Below are 15,572 nucleotides of genomic sequence, written 5' to 3'. Positions count from 1 at the left end.
GAAGGTGTGTCATGATTATTTTTGTTCTGAGGATTATAGTTAAAAAGCCTCATGAACACTAAAATGTAAGGCTATTTTAATGAAAAATTTTATGCTTTACAAGACTTTAAATCTTCATATATAAAATACTTGAAACACTGAAGTCTTTAAATTGCAGTTAGTGAAGCATTAATTCACATATACTAATTGAGTAATTATGAGTGTGTTGCTGTGGCACTCAAAGCATTTATATGCTGGGAGTGAACATGGTTTGTTGTAGTTTGACTTTTTTCTTTTCTTTTTTTTTTTTTTTTAAACTCATTTTCCAGTGGACTGAATATATTAGTGATGAATGTGCTGTGAAACTAACTGTTTGTTTCCATGCTGGAAAAGTTTCATGGCTCCAGCAATTGCTAGCCATTTTACCACACAGCATCCATCATTTTGTCAAAGTTTTAATGTTTTGTAGTGAACCACCTAGGAAAGAAAGGAGGAGAAAAGAATGACAAAACAGCCAAATTCTTTCATTCGATGCCAAAAAACTGACTGAAGTTTATCCCTGTTTGCCCTTGGAACAATTAATGTGACATTTTCCCAAATGCCATACTAAATTTGATTGTCAGTTATTGAAATGTATGTTTAAATCAGCAGTGATGCAACTCTAAATGCTTTTTTCATTAGTGTCATTGAATCCTTAACCCACAACCTTTGACACATAACAGAATTAGAAAGCCTTTTGGACCATTTGGCTGAAGTAGTGCCCTCACTACAGTATCTCAGTTTGCTTGGAAACATGGCCTGCCCAAATGAACTGGTCTGCAAAGAAAAAGATGAAGATGACTACCAGAGGTACAGGTTAGTGTTTTCACTTGTAGATATGATAAGGTATGTCAGTTTTGTTTTATTACCAGAAAAATATTGAACTAAAACCAACTCAGAGTCTCAAACAAACAACTACTCTATTCTTAAAGCACTGTGGCATATTCTGCCATGAAACACCTGGGAATTCGAGTAACCCCATTTCAGCGGGATCGCCATCAGGAACCGTATTTCAAGAAATATTTTAGTGCTGTACAGTACATGTTTGAGTTGAGCAGGTGTGCAGAGGATTTTGTGAATGTGGGTGCTTATATGTACCTACTTACGGCCTTTCCTTCTTTAAGGCCAATATAAGGCAACATTTACATATGCTAAGGGTGACAGTCAATAAAAAAAAAAAAATCACTACACTCAGATAGCCAGTTGCATTGTCTTCTGCTAACATTCGATTAAGGTGATGAGTTTTTTCTACTATAGTTATCAAGGCACTATTAAAGAACACAGAAGAAAGTACTCCTATATTGTGCTGCTTTACTCAGAGCAGTTAGTGTTTAGATTCAAATAATTTTAATGAACTAGATTACACAAAAGCTCATCTGGAAATTAATATGGAAGCCTGATAAAATACTATATGTCCAACTGATCCAACTAAAATTGCAAAGGTTATTTTTTAAAAAATAAAAATACTTGTGACTGATGATGACTGTGAGTATAGATCCAAAACTTACGGAATGTCTGCTGAAGTGACATAATTTTCATAGTTATAACCTTTAGGCAAGTGAGACATTGATTATTTTTTAAAAAAAAGTCATTGGATTTCTTTATCCTTGCTCAGCTCTGATACAAGATTTCAGTCTGTCTGTGGTGGCATTTTTCACATCAGCTGAAGATGGCTGGCTGAGGCAAGTCAGAGCCAAGCAGCACTGGTCACCATGCTGCCAACCCTGCAGAGCCTGAGCTTACTTTTTATTAGCAGATCACCTGCAGTATTCAGAGTTATATAATAAAACTCTGATTTTTATCTTCAAGTAATCCAAACTCTGCTGTAGGAGTTAGGACAAAACAATACAAAGTGGCGGAGACTAAAAGAAGGTTTATTGGGAAGTGGCACGAATTCAATGCCCTAGTTTATTGCTCATAAATGCTGTAGGTTGAAACAGCAGCACAGCTGTCCCAAGTGTGCATACACTTTTTTTTTTTTGTTCCAAATTTTTCAGAAGGATTTCTAGGTTATTACTAGCCTAAAGACTTTCACCTTCTAACGATTCAACTTTTGAATCCATCTTAGCTCTAGCATTTTGGTTTTCTCCAAATCGAGTAACCTCAATTTAATAAAATATTTTCCCATTGCTTTCACACTTAAGTGGAAGGTATGCCTACTATCCAGCTTATGAGAGTCTAATAGTGCTGTCTCTATGTAAATTTATGTGACATTTGCACTAGAGGATTGCTTAAAAAATGAATGATATTTCTACAGTTTACTGTTTTTCACTTTAAGTATGTTTTCTGACAATATGTCTCCTATTAATCATTTAAGCAAAAGTAGTACTTTAAAGGAGCCATTCAGAGGCAAGAACCCATGGTTCATTTAGTGCTGTCTGAAAAAATTCTTTATTGATTGACATCCTCTGTGGTTATGTGATGTAATATTTATAATATGTCATACAGCCATACATCAAAACAAGCATGTCTGTTGTTTCTTTTAAATGCAAAAATGTTGATTTCAGGGAGGTCAAGGTAGTTTTAGGTCACATTGTGGCAAACCACTGTGTCAAAGTGTGAAGTGATTGTATTTATGCATCTGCTGGAAACTGCAACGTTGCTTCCATTTTCTTTCCCCTTAATTTTTCAAAAACCTGGGTATTTTTTCCATATAAACTAGGTTAATTAAAGCTCTCTTAAGAAGGATGGACTTCTAATTAGTTGAATGATTTATGGTTCTGCTGCTATAATGAAAGCTTCCTGATACCTTTCTGTAATTATTTGTTACATTACATGAAATGTGTTTGCCAGACAACATTAGACTCAAAAACCAAAAGCATCTGTCTGTCTATCTGTCTATTTATTTATTTATCTTTAGGGGAATATATTCAAGTACATGGTGGAACCGATTAAAAGTACTCTGCTAATTTTATTCTGAATAGCTAATTCAGAGTTTTGAATACATGTTCTGAAGCATCTTGGACACAACTTTTTTCTTCCTTCCCCCAAACATACAGGTTTATCTCACAAATTCACAACAGCAGCAAGCTATCCTGAGTGAGAAAGTATTTGTATTTTATCAAATGTATTGCTTCACATCTCAAAAGCAAACATTTGCAATGGCCAGTTGCAGCATTTTTTAATGGTTTGAAGTAACTTTTTCTCATAAGATTTTTATTTTTTTCAGAAAATTTGTCATACAGAAAGCATCAAAAGATTGCATTTCAGTGAACCTGAATTATGTGAACATTTTGCTTTACCATAAACTTTAACTGGTTTTGTTTTGTTCTGAATAGGAACTTCTTTTTGTAAATTTTTGCAGTGACCATTGGAACCACAGCTTCATTTTTCACTGACCTTTAATTTCATTCCTACTGAGTTCAATTAGAGTTCAGGCTATTTAGTTCCTCAACCAGAAAGAGAAGGTGCTAGAAATCAAAGCTTTACTTAGTCTTTTCCTTCCAACAAACTGAAAAGATCTGTAAAACCCCCAAAATCTCAACCTTAAAAATATATGGAAAATCAAAATTTTAAAAACTCAAGGTCCAGTGATTTACTGTGATATTAGTACCAGAGATAAAAAGTAATATTACATCTTTTAAAAATAATTAGATTTTATCAGAAATACTTGGAAAATGCATAAAGCTATGCTTTTTGTCAAGAAGTTATGTTCTGGTTCTTCAGGTAATCCATTGGTATACTATTTCTATCAATTTCAATACTAAAGCTTTTCCCTAGTTTTTCATTAAAAATAGGTTTTATACCAAAACCACTGTTGTGACTTTTTCTCAAAATCTTTTTTTTTTTTTTTTTCCCTAAGAAACATAGTAACATTTGAGCGGGATATTTTTTTAGAAAAAGAAAAATGAAAACCTATTTTTTTCCCCCCATCCCTGTTATTCCTCCTTACCTTTCAAATGTGTAGGAGAACAAATTGATGAAAACACTTTTATGTTTGTTATTGTAATTTTTACTTAGACAGGAAAAGAAAATGGAAAGTTCCCTTCTGTGGTATTTTTATAAGCAAACTTGTTTTGTTCATTTAAAAAACTCATGTTTTTTCCATAATTTGTAAAATGGCTTTACTTTCTTTCGTGGGGGTGGGGGGAAGTGCTATAAATTCTTACTTTTTAATCTTATTTTTTTAAGCTTTCCATATTTGGGAAGTGATATTTTGCAAAGGGATATCTTGGGTGTGAGGGCAAGGGAAAACAGAATATCTAAAATATAACGGTGATAGGAAAGTTTTAAAAGCTTTTGGCTCAAAGAGAAAGCAAGAAACACTGAAAAACAGCTTGCAAAACAGTGCTTCCTCTAAAATAACCTATTCTACAATCTCTACTTTGAAGATTTCGTGAAAGCAAAGGTCACGACCTGGAGATCAAAGTAACAGAAGTCAACACAATAATTGCTGGTTGCTTCTCTTGTACCTGCACTTGGTCAGTTCTGTGGGTGTATTGTTTGCAGTGAAAACTTCAAACGTGGTGTTACTGAACTGTGAAAAAATCATCTGGGTCAGAATGTATTACAAAGCATTTGCGAATGCTGCAGGTGACCTCACCTATTTTCATTAAAGCGATATGATTGTGAAGGATGTATGCCATGTGTGAATTTTTCAGTGCTTGTTCATTCTTCTTTGCTCCTTATTGACATTTCCTGGAATGATGCATTCATTAAGTGCTGTTGACATGGAAACAAGGGCAAGTGGAAACAAATGCCTGAGTTTATTTTAAATTAGCTTAAAAGTACATATACTAGATATGCTATCTTTGGCAGGGGGAGCAAATGGTGATAACCTTATGAAGTCCTCTTAAGATATAACAGCAAGAAAGGAAGTGCATGCATTTTGTATGGATTAACTTTTCAAGCTAAATCAGCTATTCCCATCCCACAGGTTTGATTCTGTGGAGTGCTAGGTCCTCTTACAGCATTTTCAGTTTCCTTGCAGTTTTGCTTTGGTTTATTGCGGTTTTGTTTTATTTTAGTGGTTTGGTTTTCTACTTGAGACGGAACCTTCTCATCTATTTTAAATAGTCTTGTTATTGAATTTGGATATTAATATAAATACATGAATATGTATACAAGAGGCAATAGGAGACTAGAAGTCCTCACTCAGTAATGAAAATAATGCTAATATACTTGGTCAATATCATTGAACTTACTGTGGAGGGTCTCTTTTACAAGGAGGGATTGAAGCCTGTGGTACTTCTGTATATATTTTTTTATGTATTTAATGAGATGATTAGGGTATTCCCTTACAACTGTACAATCTATGAATCTGTACTACTTCACCGTTTGCATGAGGCATTGTCATTTCTACAGTACCTGGAAGAAAAAAACCTGTATTTGATAGACATCAAATAGCTACACAACTTCCATCTGAGATTAGTTACTGTAAGGGTTTATGAGCAAGGGCTATTATAATGTTTTTGTTCAGCCAAATAAATTGAAGTCCATAACACCCAATTTGTCCATACTAACACGGTAAGTCAAGACATAACTATAATTATCGTTATATGGAGAGATATAGAGAGATATTTTTCTAATTCATAGAGCTGTTTGAGACACAGACATAGAGCAGAGGATGTTAAAGTGTTAGGAGACAGTCTGGATTTCTGAGTGACTTGAGAGCCCCTCAGAATTACATGGTCATCACCAACCAGTGCCAAGGTTGCACAGAGGCTATGTGATCCTCTAATATACCTCATGCCAACGTCATGCGCTGTGTTCTGGAAGATGTTGGTTTAAGTTTATGACCTGACTTCCTTAACTCTGTATTGAGGAAGTTTTCTTGCAGATGGAAATTCTGCAGCCAGCTATATGCTGTTTGGTGGGGTAAGGGTGGGGGTAGGAGGTTAAATTTTTTGGTGGTGCAGAAGAAACAGTTACAGGAGACAATCAAGTTCAGTGTCATAAACACGTTTGCTCAATCCTTCTGATTTTTGTTTTTATCTCTCCCCATTTGAATGCTGATGTAACTTTGCCAACTTCAGGTTATTTATTATTTCTAGTTTACAATAATGTGACTGAGAGCATAATCAGCCCTTCAAAGTTTGAAATAGGTATATTATTTTTATGTTCTATGATTGTCAAATAAAGGAAATACAATAGCACAGAAAATAGAAAAATGAAAGTAAACACTTTCTGAAACAGAGAGCATGTTGCAGTTATGATACAGGTAGAGCTAGACATTTCTGCATTCTTCTGGGCAAATATTTCTCAGTTTTTCAGTGCCAGTTTAATTTTGAGTTTTAAACTTAAATATTGATGCATATAGTACAGTTTTATATTCCAGTTTTTGTTAGTAAAAGTGCAAAATAAAGGACCATACAGAATCTAGTTCTCACCATAGTCTTTCACTAAAGGTCCAGTGGAAGAGTTTATTTTCTCTGAAACTCTAACATATACAAATTTACTATACTTTTCTTGTAGTAGAGCGAGAAAAAAAACCAACCAAACATTATTTCCCCAAGTAATTTATTGCCACTTTTAAGATTTTCTTATAGTGTGGCTCACAGGTGATGCCATTATCTTTCAGTATCAGGAGGCCAACCATGTTCTACAACTTGTCTGCTTTTCCAAGGGAGGTAATAAATGAATCAAGGCCCTTAGATGCTATGATATTATGTGATTATTTTGGTTTTTTTTGTTTTTGGTGGTTGTGGGTTTTGTTTCTTTGTTGTTGTTTTTTTGGTTTTTGTTTTTTTTGTTGTTGTTATGGTGTTCACAGCTCTAGAATAAAACTTTCCTAGAACTGTTCAATAATAGTAAGGACTTGACATAAAAGTTATTTACACCTGTGTGTTTTGGATCAGGACTGACAAATTTCTTGCATATGTTTAAAATAGATTTCTTCCTTTCTTCCATTTGATCCTTTAAGGAACATTTACACATTCTCTTTGAACTCTTTTGCTTCACCTGTGAAACTCTCTCGTAAGATTGTGTGAACCATCACTGATTTTTTGGGGGGTGACGGAATAACCCAAGGACTATTTTTTAAGTAATGACTGTTGCACAGTAGAGAACTAGAAACATACACAGAATATACCTGCAAGGTAACTGATAGGTCTTAGATTCCGTTTGTAAGGCAGAGTTAAGACAAGAAGTCTGTTATTTGTTAGAGGCTGTAGAGTGAGTCAGTATCAGAGACAGTATTTCTTTATATAAAAACTAGTCTCGTGTATTGTTTAATAAATAGCAATAGCTGATCTCAAAGCTGTCTTTGTTCTGTCCCTTTCTGAACTCCAACGTGTTTCTTCAAAGGAAGACTTTGCCCCATTGAGCTTTTGCCAATGTCAATAGCAGCTGAATCCCAAACTCACTGCATTCCTTTGCAAATGCCCCCTCAAGCCTGTCCTCCTTTTCCAATATCTTGACAGGTCTGTGTAAAAACTGCTAAAATAATACTAATCACATGCAACACTTACAAAATTGGTAAATGAATTGTTAATCTTCATTGTCATTTTCACTTAACTAAGACTGAAATAACATGAAATGTGATATTCTCTGGTCTTTTTCCATCTCTGAGTGTTCCTGTTTGTGTGTGGTGGATATCTGTTATTAGCTTATTTTCACGGGACTCTTGGCAGTGGGAGTCAAGGTGGGAGAGATGATTCTGGACAAAAGAAGATGCAGCTTTACTTACATAGTTCATTTCCTTAATCCATCATGAATTAGAAGATCAGTTTACAGGCAGTGATAAGTAGATCTCTAAGCACCTTCCTGGTGTCTCTCGTTTTTTTTCTCTCTCTGGAGCTCACCTTTATCCTCATCACTGAAGATAATAACCTTTTTTCACACCACTGCAAAGATGTTAAAACCCAGTAACAGCAGTCTCAGAGCACATGGAGCAGTGCTAAGTTTCAGAATGATTAAAAAAATAAATGGGGAGGAAGGCAGGGAGACCCTGCCCCCCAACCTCTAACCTAAAATAAACCTTGCTTAACGTATAATGTAAAATTTAGATGGATCTTTCTTCATTAAACAGTGTTCTCTTAACTGGTGATTTTACAAGTCTAAAACATGTGCAATGTGTCATGCAATTTATGGATCCTAGTACCTGCCATAAGGTATTTTATGATGGCTGCATTCTGTGTTATTAGTAGCTGTCTTTTTGTGCAGCCATTGGTGTTTGATAATAGTCTTAAAACACCCAAAATTACTTACCTGCAAGCAACATTCCAGATAGTCCCTGTTGACAGTTTGAATAAGTTTAGTGCCCTTTTGTTGTACTTTACCTTCAAAACAAACTGATTGAACCATCAATAGCTCCTGAAAGCTGACAGAGGCATGTCATCTGGTCTAACGCTCTGATAGTAGGTTATCTGTGGGAGTTAACCTCCCTGCATTGTTAACTGAAATGTTTTATGTACTATGCAACTTTAGGATACTGCTGTGATAACCTTAGTAACTAAGTCATACATCACAGTAAAGAGATTTTGTGCAACAAATAACCCTGGATTAAATTTACAAGGGTTGAATTGATATTGTAAAGTGTTCATTCCAGGGCTTTGGTAATCCTTTCCTGTATTTTTTATGGCAAACTTGTGTTACATTTAGATTGAAGCTGCATCTTCATATTTCTAGCTAAAATATACCCAGGAAGCCTGATGATTTTCTTCAGCCATTTAATAACAAATTGTTGTATTATTTTCATATAATGTAGATTCTTTTTATCCCATGCTTAGTAAAAGGAATATGAATAAATGTGATGGTATTTTGAATCACCTTTTAAAAGAATTAATCACTGATATACCTTTGTTCTACTGGTGGGATAACCTTTATGGTGCTTACTTTTTTAATATTTGCTGTGCAAGTTTAAAAAAAAAAAATTAACCCCAAACCTGTGACTTGTGGTATAGTTTGCTTGTGTTTAGTTTACATGGGTAGGGTTTTTTGGTTTTGTTTTTGGATTTCGCAAGTACTGGTGCTAATTCTGCTTTTTGAAGTGGAGTCAGGATGGCTTAAAAATGCAAAAATACATTTGTATCGAGGAATGCTATTATAATTTTAAGCTCTTTTGAAATGATTGAGAGACTGACATTAGGGCTGTGATCCAAAGTCAGCATAGATGACAGTGCTGTATAAGCCTGTTGTCATTTTTGTTGCAGCCTGCTTTTCAATGGCATATTTCATTCCATCATTAAACATTTGCTGATTTTCTAATACCGATGTTTTCTTCACCTGAATATTCATCTTTTCTCACCCTACACTTAGTGGGTGTCCTTACTTGTTTTTAGCTTCACTCTTCTTCACTCTTGACATATTGTTTCCTTCTGTACATGTCTTCATTTGAAAGAATCTGTTGTCATCAGAGCTTTTCTGCCAGTAATGCAAGATGGATAGCTTCTCCTCCACTGAAAGATAAGGGCCAGGGAAATGCCAGGGAGGACTGGAAGGGCAGCCAGGAAAGCTGGGAGGAGTCTGAGAATGTGTCAGTCTCGTAGATCTGTAGCTGTTGTTTAATAAATGGTCTTAGGATATGTTTTGTAAAGTGACTCTTTTTCTTCTTCTAATATCATTGAAAGTCAAAGATTGAGGATTCACATTTAAATTGTCTGATTTCAGTACTGAGCATTTTCAGTTCACTCGTTAACAATTTACGAAGCTGTTACCTCAGAGGAAAGGCATACTTGATGGAAAAGTTTATTTGCAGCATTAAATTTTGCTTGATTGTAGAAGGGGAGTCTTACAGTTTTTTCACATGTTTATCTGGTCTTGAGAAGAGTATTATAAGATAACTCTTACCTTTTAGAACATGCCTTGTGTGTTGTTCTTTTTCAAAATGTTATGTTATGCAGAGTTTTCTACTACTTCGACTTCTTCCTCCCAGTGCCAGAAGGGATTGGTATGATTAGGAGGCTCTCTGACTGACTGGAGTTTTATGCAAAGCAGCTAGGCATGGGGAGCATTATCAATCACCTTTCTACCCCCTGCCAGGAAAAGTCTGGCACTTCCCTCACTTTGCAATGTCTGCTTCACATTTGGTTGACTAAATGTAAATAACATGTACTTGAGGTGGTTAGATATTTTAATTTGCCATGGTTGTGTGCCTTTGTTTCTGATCTGCCATGTTCTCTCCCTCTGCAAGCAAGGAGCCAATGGTATTTTCTGAGGCTAAAAATCTGCTGTACTTTGTGTAAAAAAGATAAATAGAATATAGTGCTGATGGATCCTAACAAGAACTTTGAATTCTTAAAATATTTTTTCATTGAAATAGTCTCTCCCTGTGTGCTTCTGCATTTAATCCTGAGCTGGGATCCATATGCCATAAGGACACCTTGTCTCTCTGGCAGGACCAAATTGGTATTCTCCTTCCAAATGATGCCTGTGTCAAAATGTAGTCCTGGAAAGCAGAGACCAGGAATAACTCTCCATGCTTTCTCTTGACAAATTCTCTTTTTTAACATTAAGAGTTTTGAACACTGGCATACACTCCTTTCAAGACAAAGGGTGGTGTTTTAGGATGTATGGTAGAAGACAAATTACACTCCTCCCTGATTTGCTGTTCACGTGTCTAATGCTGCTGATCATCGTGTTTTTAGGAAAATATAATAAAAATCTGAAGAAGTGTTGGCAAATGAATGTTTTCTGAAAATTCTTTCAGAGAAGATAGCTGGCAGTTTTCCATGTCTCAGATTGGTTTTCCCCTGCAATGTAGGATGGAATCTTTGGAATCACTCAAAAGTCCTTTTTCCAAAGTGGCAATTCAAAACAATTTCCAGTTTATTCTATTTCTGGGTATACCTTATACCTTACTAATACCTATAGAGAACATACATGCCCATGGTGATAATTTTCTTATCTGCTTGATCCACCCAGTATTAAATTGTTATGGGCAGCTTACAACAAGCTTCATTTGAGAGAGTAAAGTAAGTAGTATAACTTTTTATATAAGCTACATTGCATGAAAAAGGTGAACAGAGAGAGGAAACAAAGGCTGTTGCTGTTTATTGCTACTGTTATTTTTTTAGTCATTTAGTCTGTATGTCTTTGTTTATGACTGGATTTTAACTGTGTGCATTTTGCTATCTGTCAGATATTTTGTCCTGCACAAATTGACAAACCTGAAATTTCTTGATACTCGGAAAGTAACCAGGAGGGAGAGAGAGGAAGCCTTGGTAAGAGGTGCCTTCATGAAAGTGGTTAAGCCCAAGGCTGCTAAGGTAGGAGAGTAAATGGAAGAAGTAACAACAATGTAAATCATTAACACTGTTTTAAAATAACTCCAAAAGCTTGGCTGCGTTTTTCACTAAAGTAACAGACAAAACCTTTCAAATGAAAGGACTGATAAATGGAAGGTGAGGGACAAAAGCCTTAGTAATTTTTATGTGTTTTAATATCAAACTTTACTGTTACATCTGGTTAATAGACTGTGGTTATGTTATCAAATTTCTGGTTTCCAACCTCTGTTTCATATAACAAAGTAACGAATATGTGTCACTGAACTTAAAAGAATATTTTTACCCTGTTTAAAGATATGTAATAACTGTGTGATATGCTTTTGTGAAAGAATGCAGTTTTTCTGACAAGTTGTCCCCTGCCTTGTATGTTAAAGACAAATGTCTATCACAGATCTCACGCCTGTGGTGTTTATTGGCTTTTAGTGGACCAGGTGATTCTAATTTTGTATGATATTACTTAATGTGGTGTCCTGCTAATAAGCATTGACAACATCAGAGAGACAGTTTCAGTAATCTGAGTTTTTGATACCACTTGCATCAACTCTGGGCATACTGTATACTGCTGATGCAAACAGAATGTGAATGCGAATTCTCTACCTTCTTTTGCCATTGTTGATCAATACATGATGGCAGCAATCTGAGCTGCAGAGTGTTTTAGAGCTGCAGATCTTTCTTAAAACTCCACTCAAGTTTTCAGTCTACCTGCTTTCTGTTAACTGTTTTGTTCTCTAAAATATACCATCAATAATTTATTGCAGATTTCCAATAATGCTGAATAATAAGGTAGCAGTTATGGAAATGCACTGTTTGGTAGCATAACAGTGTTGCTAGATAAATGCATTATCACAAGTACAATTGCACTGCATAACAAATTAATTCGGACTGATTCATTTATAACTACTAAAATGTTAACATTCTAATACAAGCATAGCTTTGATATATTGTTTTATTGTTTTCAGCTTCATATATGTAATAAATGAAATTATTTCTTTCTAAGCTGTTGTGGATGTCTTATTCACAGCAAACCATCTTTGCTGAATCTGGCCAAATGCAACAGCTGAAATGTGTTAGGTATAGCATATGTATCTTGTCTTCTTTTATAATTCTTCTTATCTAATCAGATTTTGGATCTGGTGAAGTGTTTTTTGAATTTTATTAGCGATTAGATTTTTCATTTAAGAGTCTGCTCTTTGAATTTTAACCAACTTAATTGTGTAAGAGAAGAAAAACAGTGTCTCTTCCTTAAATTTGAAGTTCCTTTTCTGGATGAAACCTCTTTTAAAGTCAATTGCTAAGGGTAAATTACTTCACAAATGTAGGGATAACATCTTTATCTTTCATATCTGTAATTGAACCTTTTGTATAGTTTTGAGTTATTTACCCACTAAGTCTTATGATAAAACATAAATTTATTTCAGCAAATTTGCAGAAGGCTCAAATTTACTGTTGTTATTGCCATACTAAAGTGTTTTTTTTTTCTTCTTTATAAATTGTTTGGTACAAATTGCTGATGGTAAAATCATTATAAATGCTTTTCATGGCATGAATTAATGCTTCTTAAGGTGCTACAAAATTGCCCTCATCGTACAATATTATATACATATTACACAAGTGACTAATTTAAAATAAATATTAAATTGGATGCAGGACACTTATTATAAACCTCTTAAAATTGTTTTGAATTTGTGCTTGTTTCCTAGGATATTCATACTTACAGTATGCGTGCATGCATGCAAACTCTTTTTACGCCTGAGAACACTCATGGAGTCCTCTCTGCATATATGTTTTCAGATGCAGATTTGTATGTATATAGCTATTTATAGCTATACTCAAAGACCATAACAAGCAGCATTCCTCTATATATCACAAAGATGATGTGCAGAATAACTCTACTTTCAAATTCTATCATATGTTATATATTGAACACATAATGGATTTTTATTCTTCAGCCTTCAGGTTTCCTGAATCTTGTGCTCTCTGTTCATCAGAGCCTCCCATATATAGTTGTTGAGATTTTTGACCAGCTTCAGCCAAATTTAACAGACAGCTAGTGGTAATATATTCTAAGCTTTCTGAAACTAGTTAGAGGAGAATACACCTTGATCCAAACTAAGAGGAAGACTGCAGCACATCCACTATTGGTTGTTAGAAAAACTTAAGAAGTTGACCTAGTGATATAAGACCCTGCTGATAGTTAACTTCCTAAGAATGTTTTTTTCCTTCCCCCTAAGGTAGTAGCTAGTGTGTCAGCCTATGCTTGCAGGAATAGAGTTGGAGTGATTAGTATTTATGTTAGTGCATGCCACATGGAAATGTTGTTCTGCCAGATGTATTAACAACAGTGAGCCTATCAGACTTGCTTTTTCAGACCCCCCCCCCCCCCAAATCCTAATTTAGGTGGGTTTTTTTTCCCCATTATAATAAGCAGGAGATGGTATGGCTTATTCAGCATAAAAGGCAGACTGATGATCTAAAGAGGCTGTGATGTGGGGAGTTGTTATCATTTTAGTCTTGACATGAAATACTTGGGAGAGCAAAATACCCCACCAAGAAAAATACACAAAATGAGAATAAAAGCAAGAAATTTCCATCTGACTAGCTTGTGTTTACTCGAATGCAAAAGTATCTAGCAATCACCAGTCATGACTAAGTCATAAATATTTTATTTTGTATAAATTTTTTTACTTTCATTTTTCCCTATTTTTTCCTTTTTTTTTTTTTTTTTAACAGAACACTGCCCTTTCTTGTGCTTTGCTTCATTTCATCCTTTGTTTAAAATGCATCGGTTTGTGATATGACTGTCTTATGGAAAGATGCAGTCATTTATTAGAAAACAGTTTAATGTTACAATGCAGTATTCCATCTCACTATGTAAGTGAGCTAAACTTCATTATTCTGTGATGTTTATGTTTTCTTTTGTCAAAATATTGAACATTGTATCATGCCTGATTTTAATAAAGATTGGGTAAGCCTGGCTGGGTAAGAGGCATTGAGCTAGATGCGAAAGCCTTGTTTAATGACCAGACCATGACCTCATTTCACCGGCATAAGTGTAGATCAAAGTGGAAGATGCCTGTCCAGTGTGAAGTGTGTTTCTGGGCATGACAGCACTTCACATCAGAAAGACAGCTCAAGAATACGACAGTCAAAATTGCTTAATTATGTCCCAGCTTTGTAATTATTCATCGCTGCTTCTACAAAGAGTACAGTTGTCATTTCTTGACATGATTATTTAAAACTGTACCCTCCTTTGGTTTATAGGTATATGAATTGTGCTTCCAACTGTTTCATCTTTAAAACTTAGAGATGCAAAACAGAATGTGATTTGAGAATACATTTTAAGACTCCATATTTTTACATTGCACATGATATAAACAAACAAAATTAAATTATGATGTATCAAAGCACATAATAATTTCCTATTTTAATGGTCTATTTACATGATCATTTAACCTAGATGATAAAATGTGGATATATCCATTATATCTAAAATGTGTTGCTATGAATAGATACACGCTGTCATAAGTCTCTTTAAAGATAAATTTAATTGCTTAATAGTGGGTCAATGCACATGCTTTTAGAAAATACATATATTCCCAGTATTTTGCAACCCTTCTGCCCAACAACTATTTTTTAGCTCACTGCATTTTTAAAGTTAACATTTTTATCAGTTTTATTTATAGTGGCAAAAGCAAACAGTGTGCATTTGGTGACATGCAAGAGTCTTGCAGCTTATAGCACCAAATCATCAGCGGGTATCCATAGGTATACTTCCAAGTAACTGACTTAATATTATGTGGAGTTATTCTGCTTTCTTGCAACTTTACCAAGAACATCTTGCCCACTGGGTATAAAGGAAACTGTACAACAAAAGATGGCAGTCTAGGTGTTTTGAATTTTTTTTTGCCCTCAGATGCATTGTTTTCATCACAAGTTATAATTGTAAAACCTGACATAGCATTTGTTCTCTAAGGAACTAAGATGGAGACGCTTAAGCAGAAAGGCAAGTCTAATATTTGTGTTTCATGTGATGAGTGTATGTGATTCTTGCTCACACTGTTACTTGGAGGGTAGAGGGAGATTATTATGATAGGAAGAGTAAATATTTAGGCAGAACAGCTTAAGAAATAACGTGAGCTAAAATCTAGTGTTGCTTTCAGATCATAGTCAGTATTCTTGTGTTTAAGCTCATAGGAAAAGCTCATTATCAAAGTGACCAATGCTGATATATGCTTTTTCAAATTCTATTAAAATCAGATGAGGCATAGGGAGTGATTTGAGTAATTTTTGTCCTTAACTATTTAGCAGGAATCATATTTTTCTTAAATAGATATGTCCTATCTGCTTCCAAGAATTTAGGCAAGGCATTTTTGCTAATGCATCTCATGG

The 15,572-nt window shown here is 34.8% G+C and overlaps 1 protein-coding gene across 1 annotated transcript in view; it reads left to right on the top strand.

The window, feature by feature from the left end:
- The window catches only part of LRMDA (leucine rich melanocyte differentiation associated), a 715,410-nt gene that overhangs the window by 398,351 nt on the left and 301,487 nt on the right, over nt 1-15,572 (top strand). Inside the window, exons 4-5 of the mRNA XM_052798650.1 lie at nt 695-834; nt 11,039-11,165. Of these exons, the coding sequence (XP_052654610.1) occupies nt 695-834; nt 11,039-11,165 (267 nt within the window). The remainder of the gene's footprint in view (nt 1-694; nt 835-11,038; nt 11,166-15,572) is intronic.

This window comes from Harpia harpyja, chromosome 10 (genome assembly GCF_026419915.1).
Source record: "Harpia harpyja isolate bHarHar1 chromosome 10, bHarHar1 primary haplotype, whole genome shotgun sequence".
Classification (NCBI taxonomy): Eukaryota; Metazoa; Chordata; class Aves; order Accipitriformes; family Accipitridae; genus Harpia; species Harpia harpyja.
The sequence above is the reverse complement of the archived record's forward strand: the minus strand, read 5'-3'. Positions and strand labels throughout refer to the sequence as shown.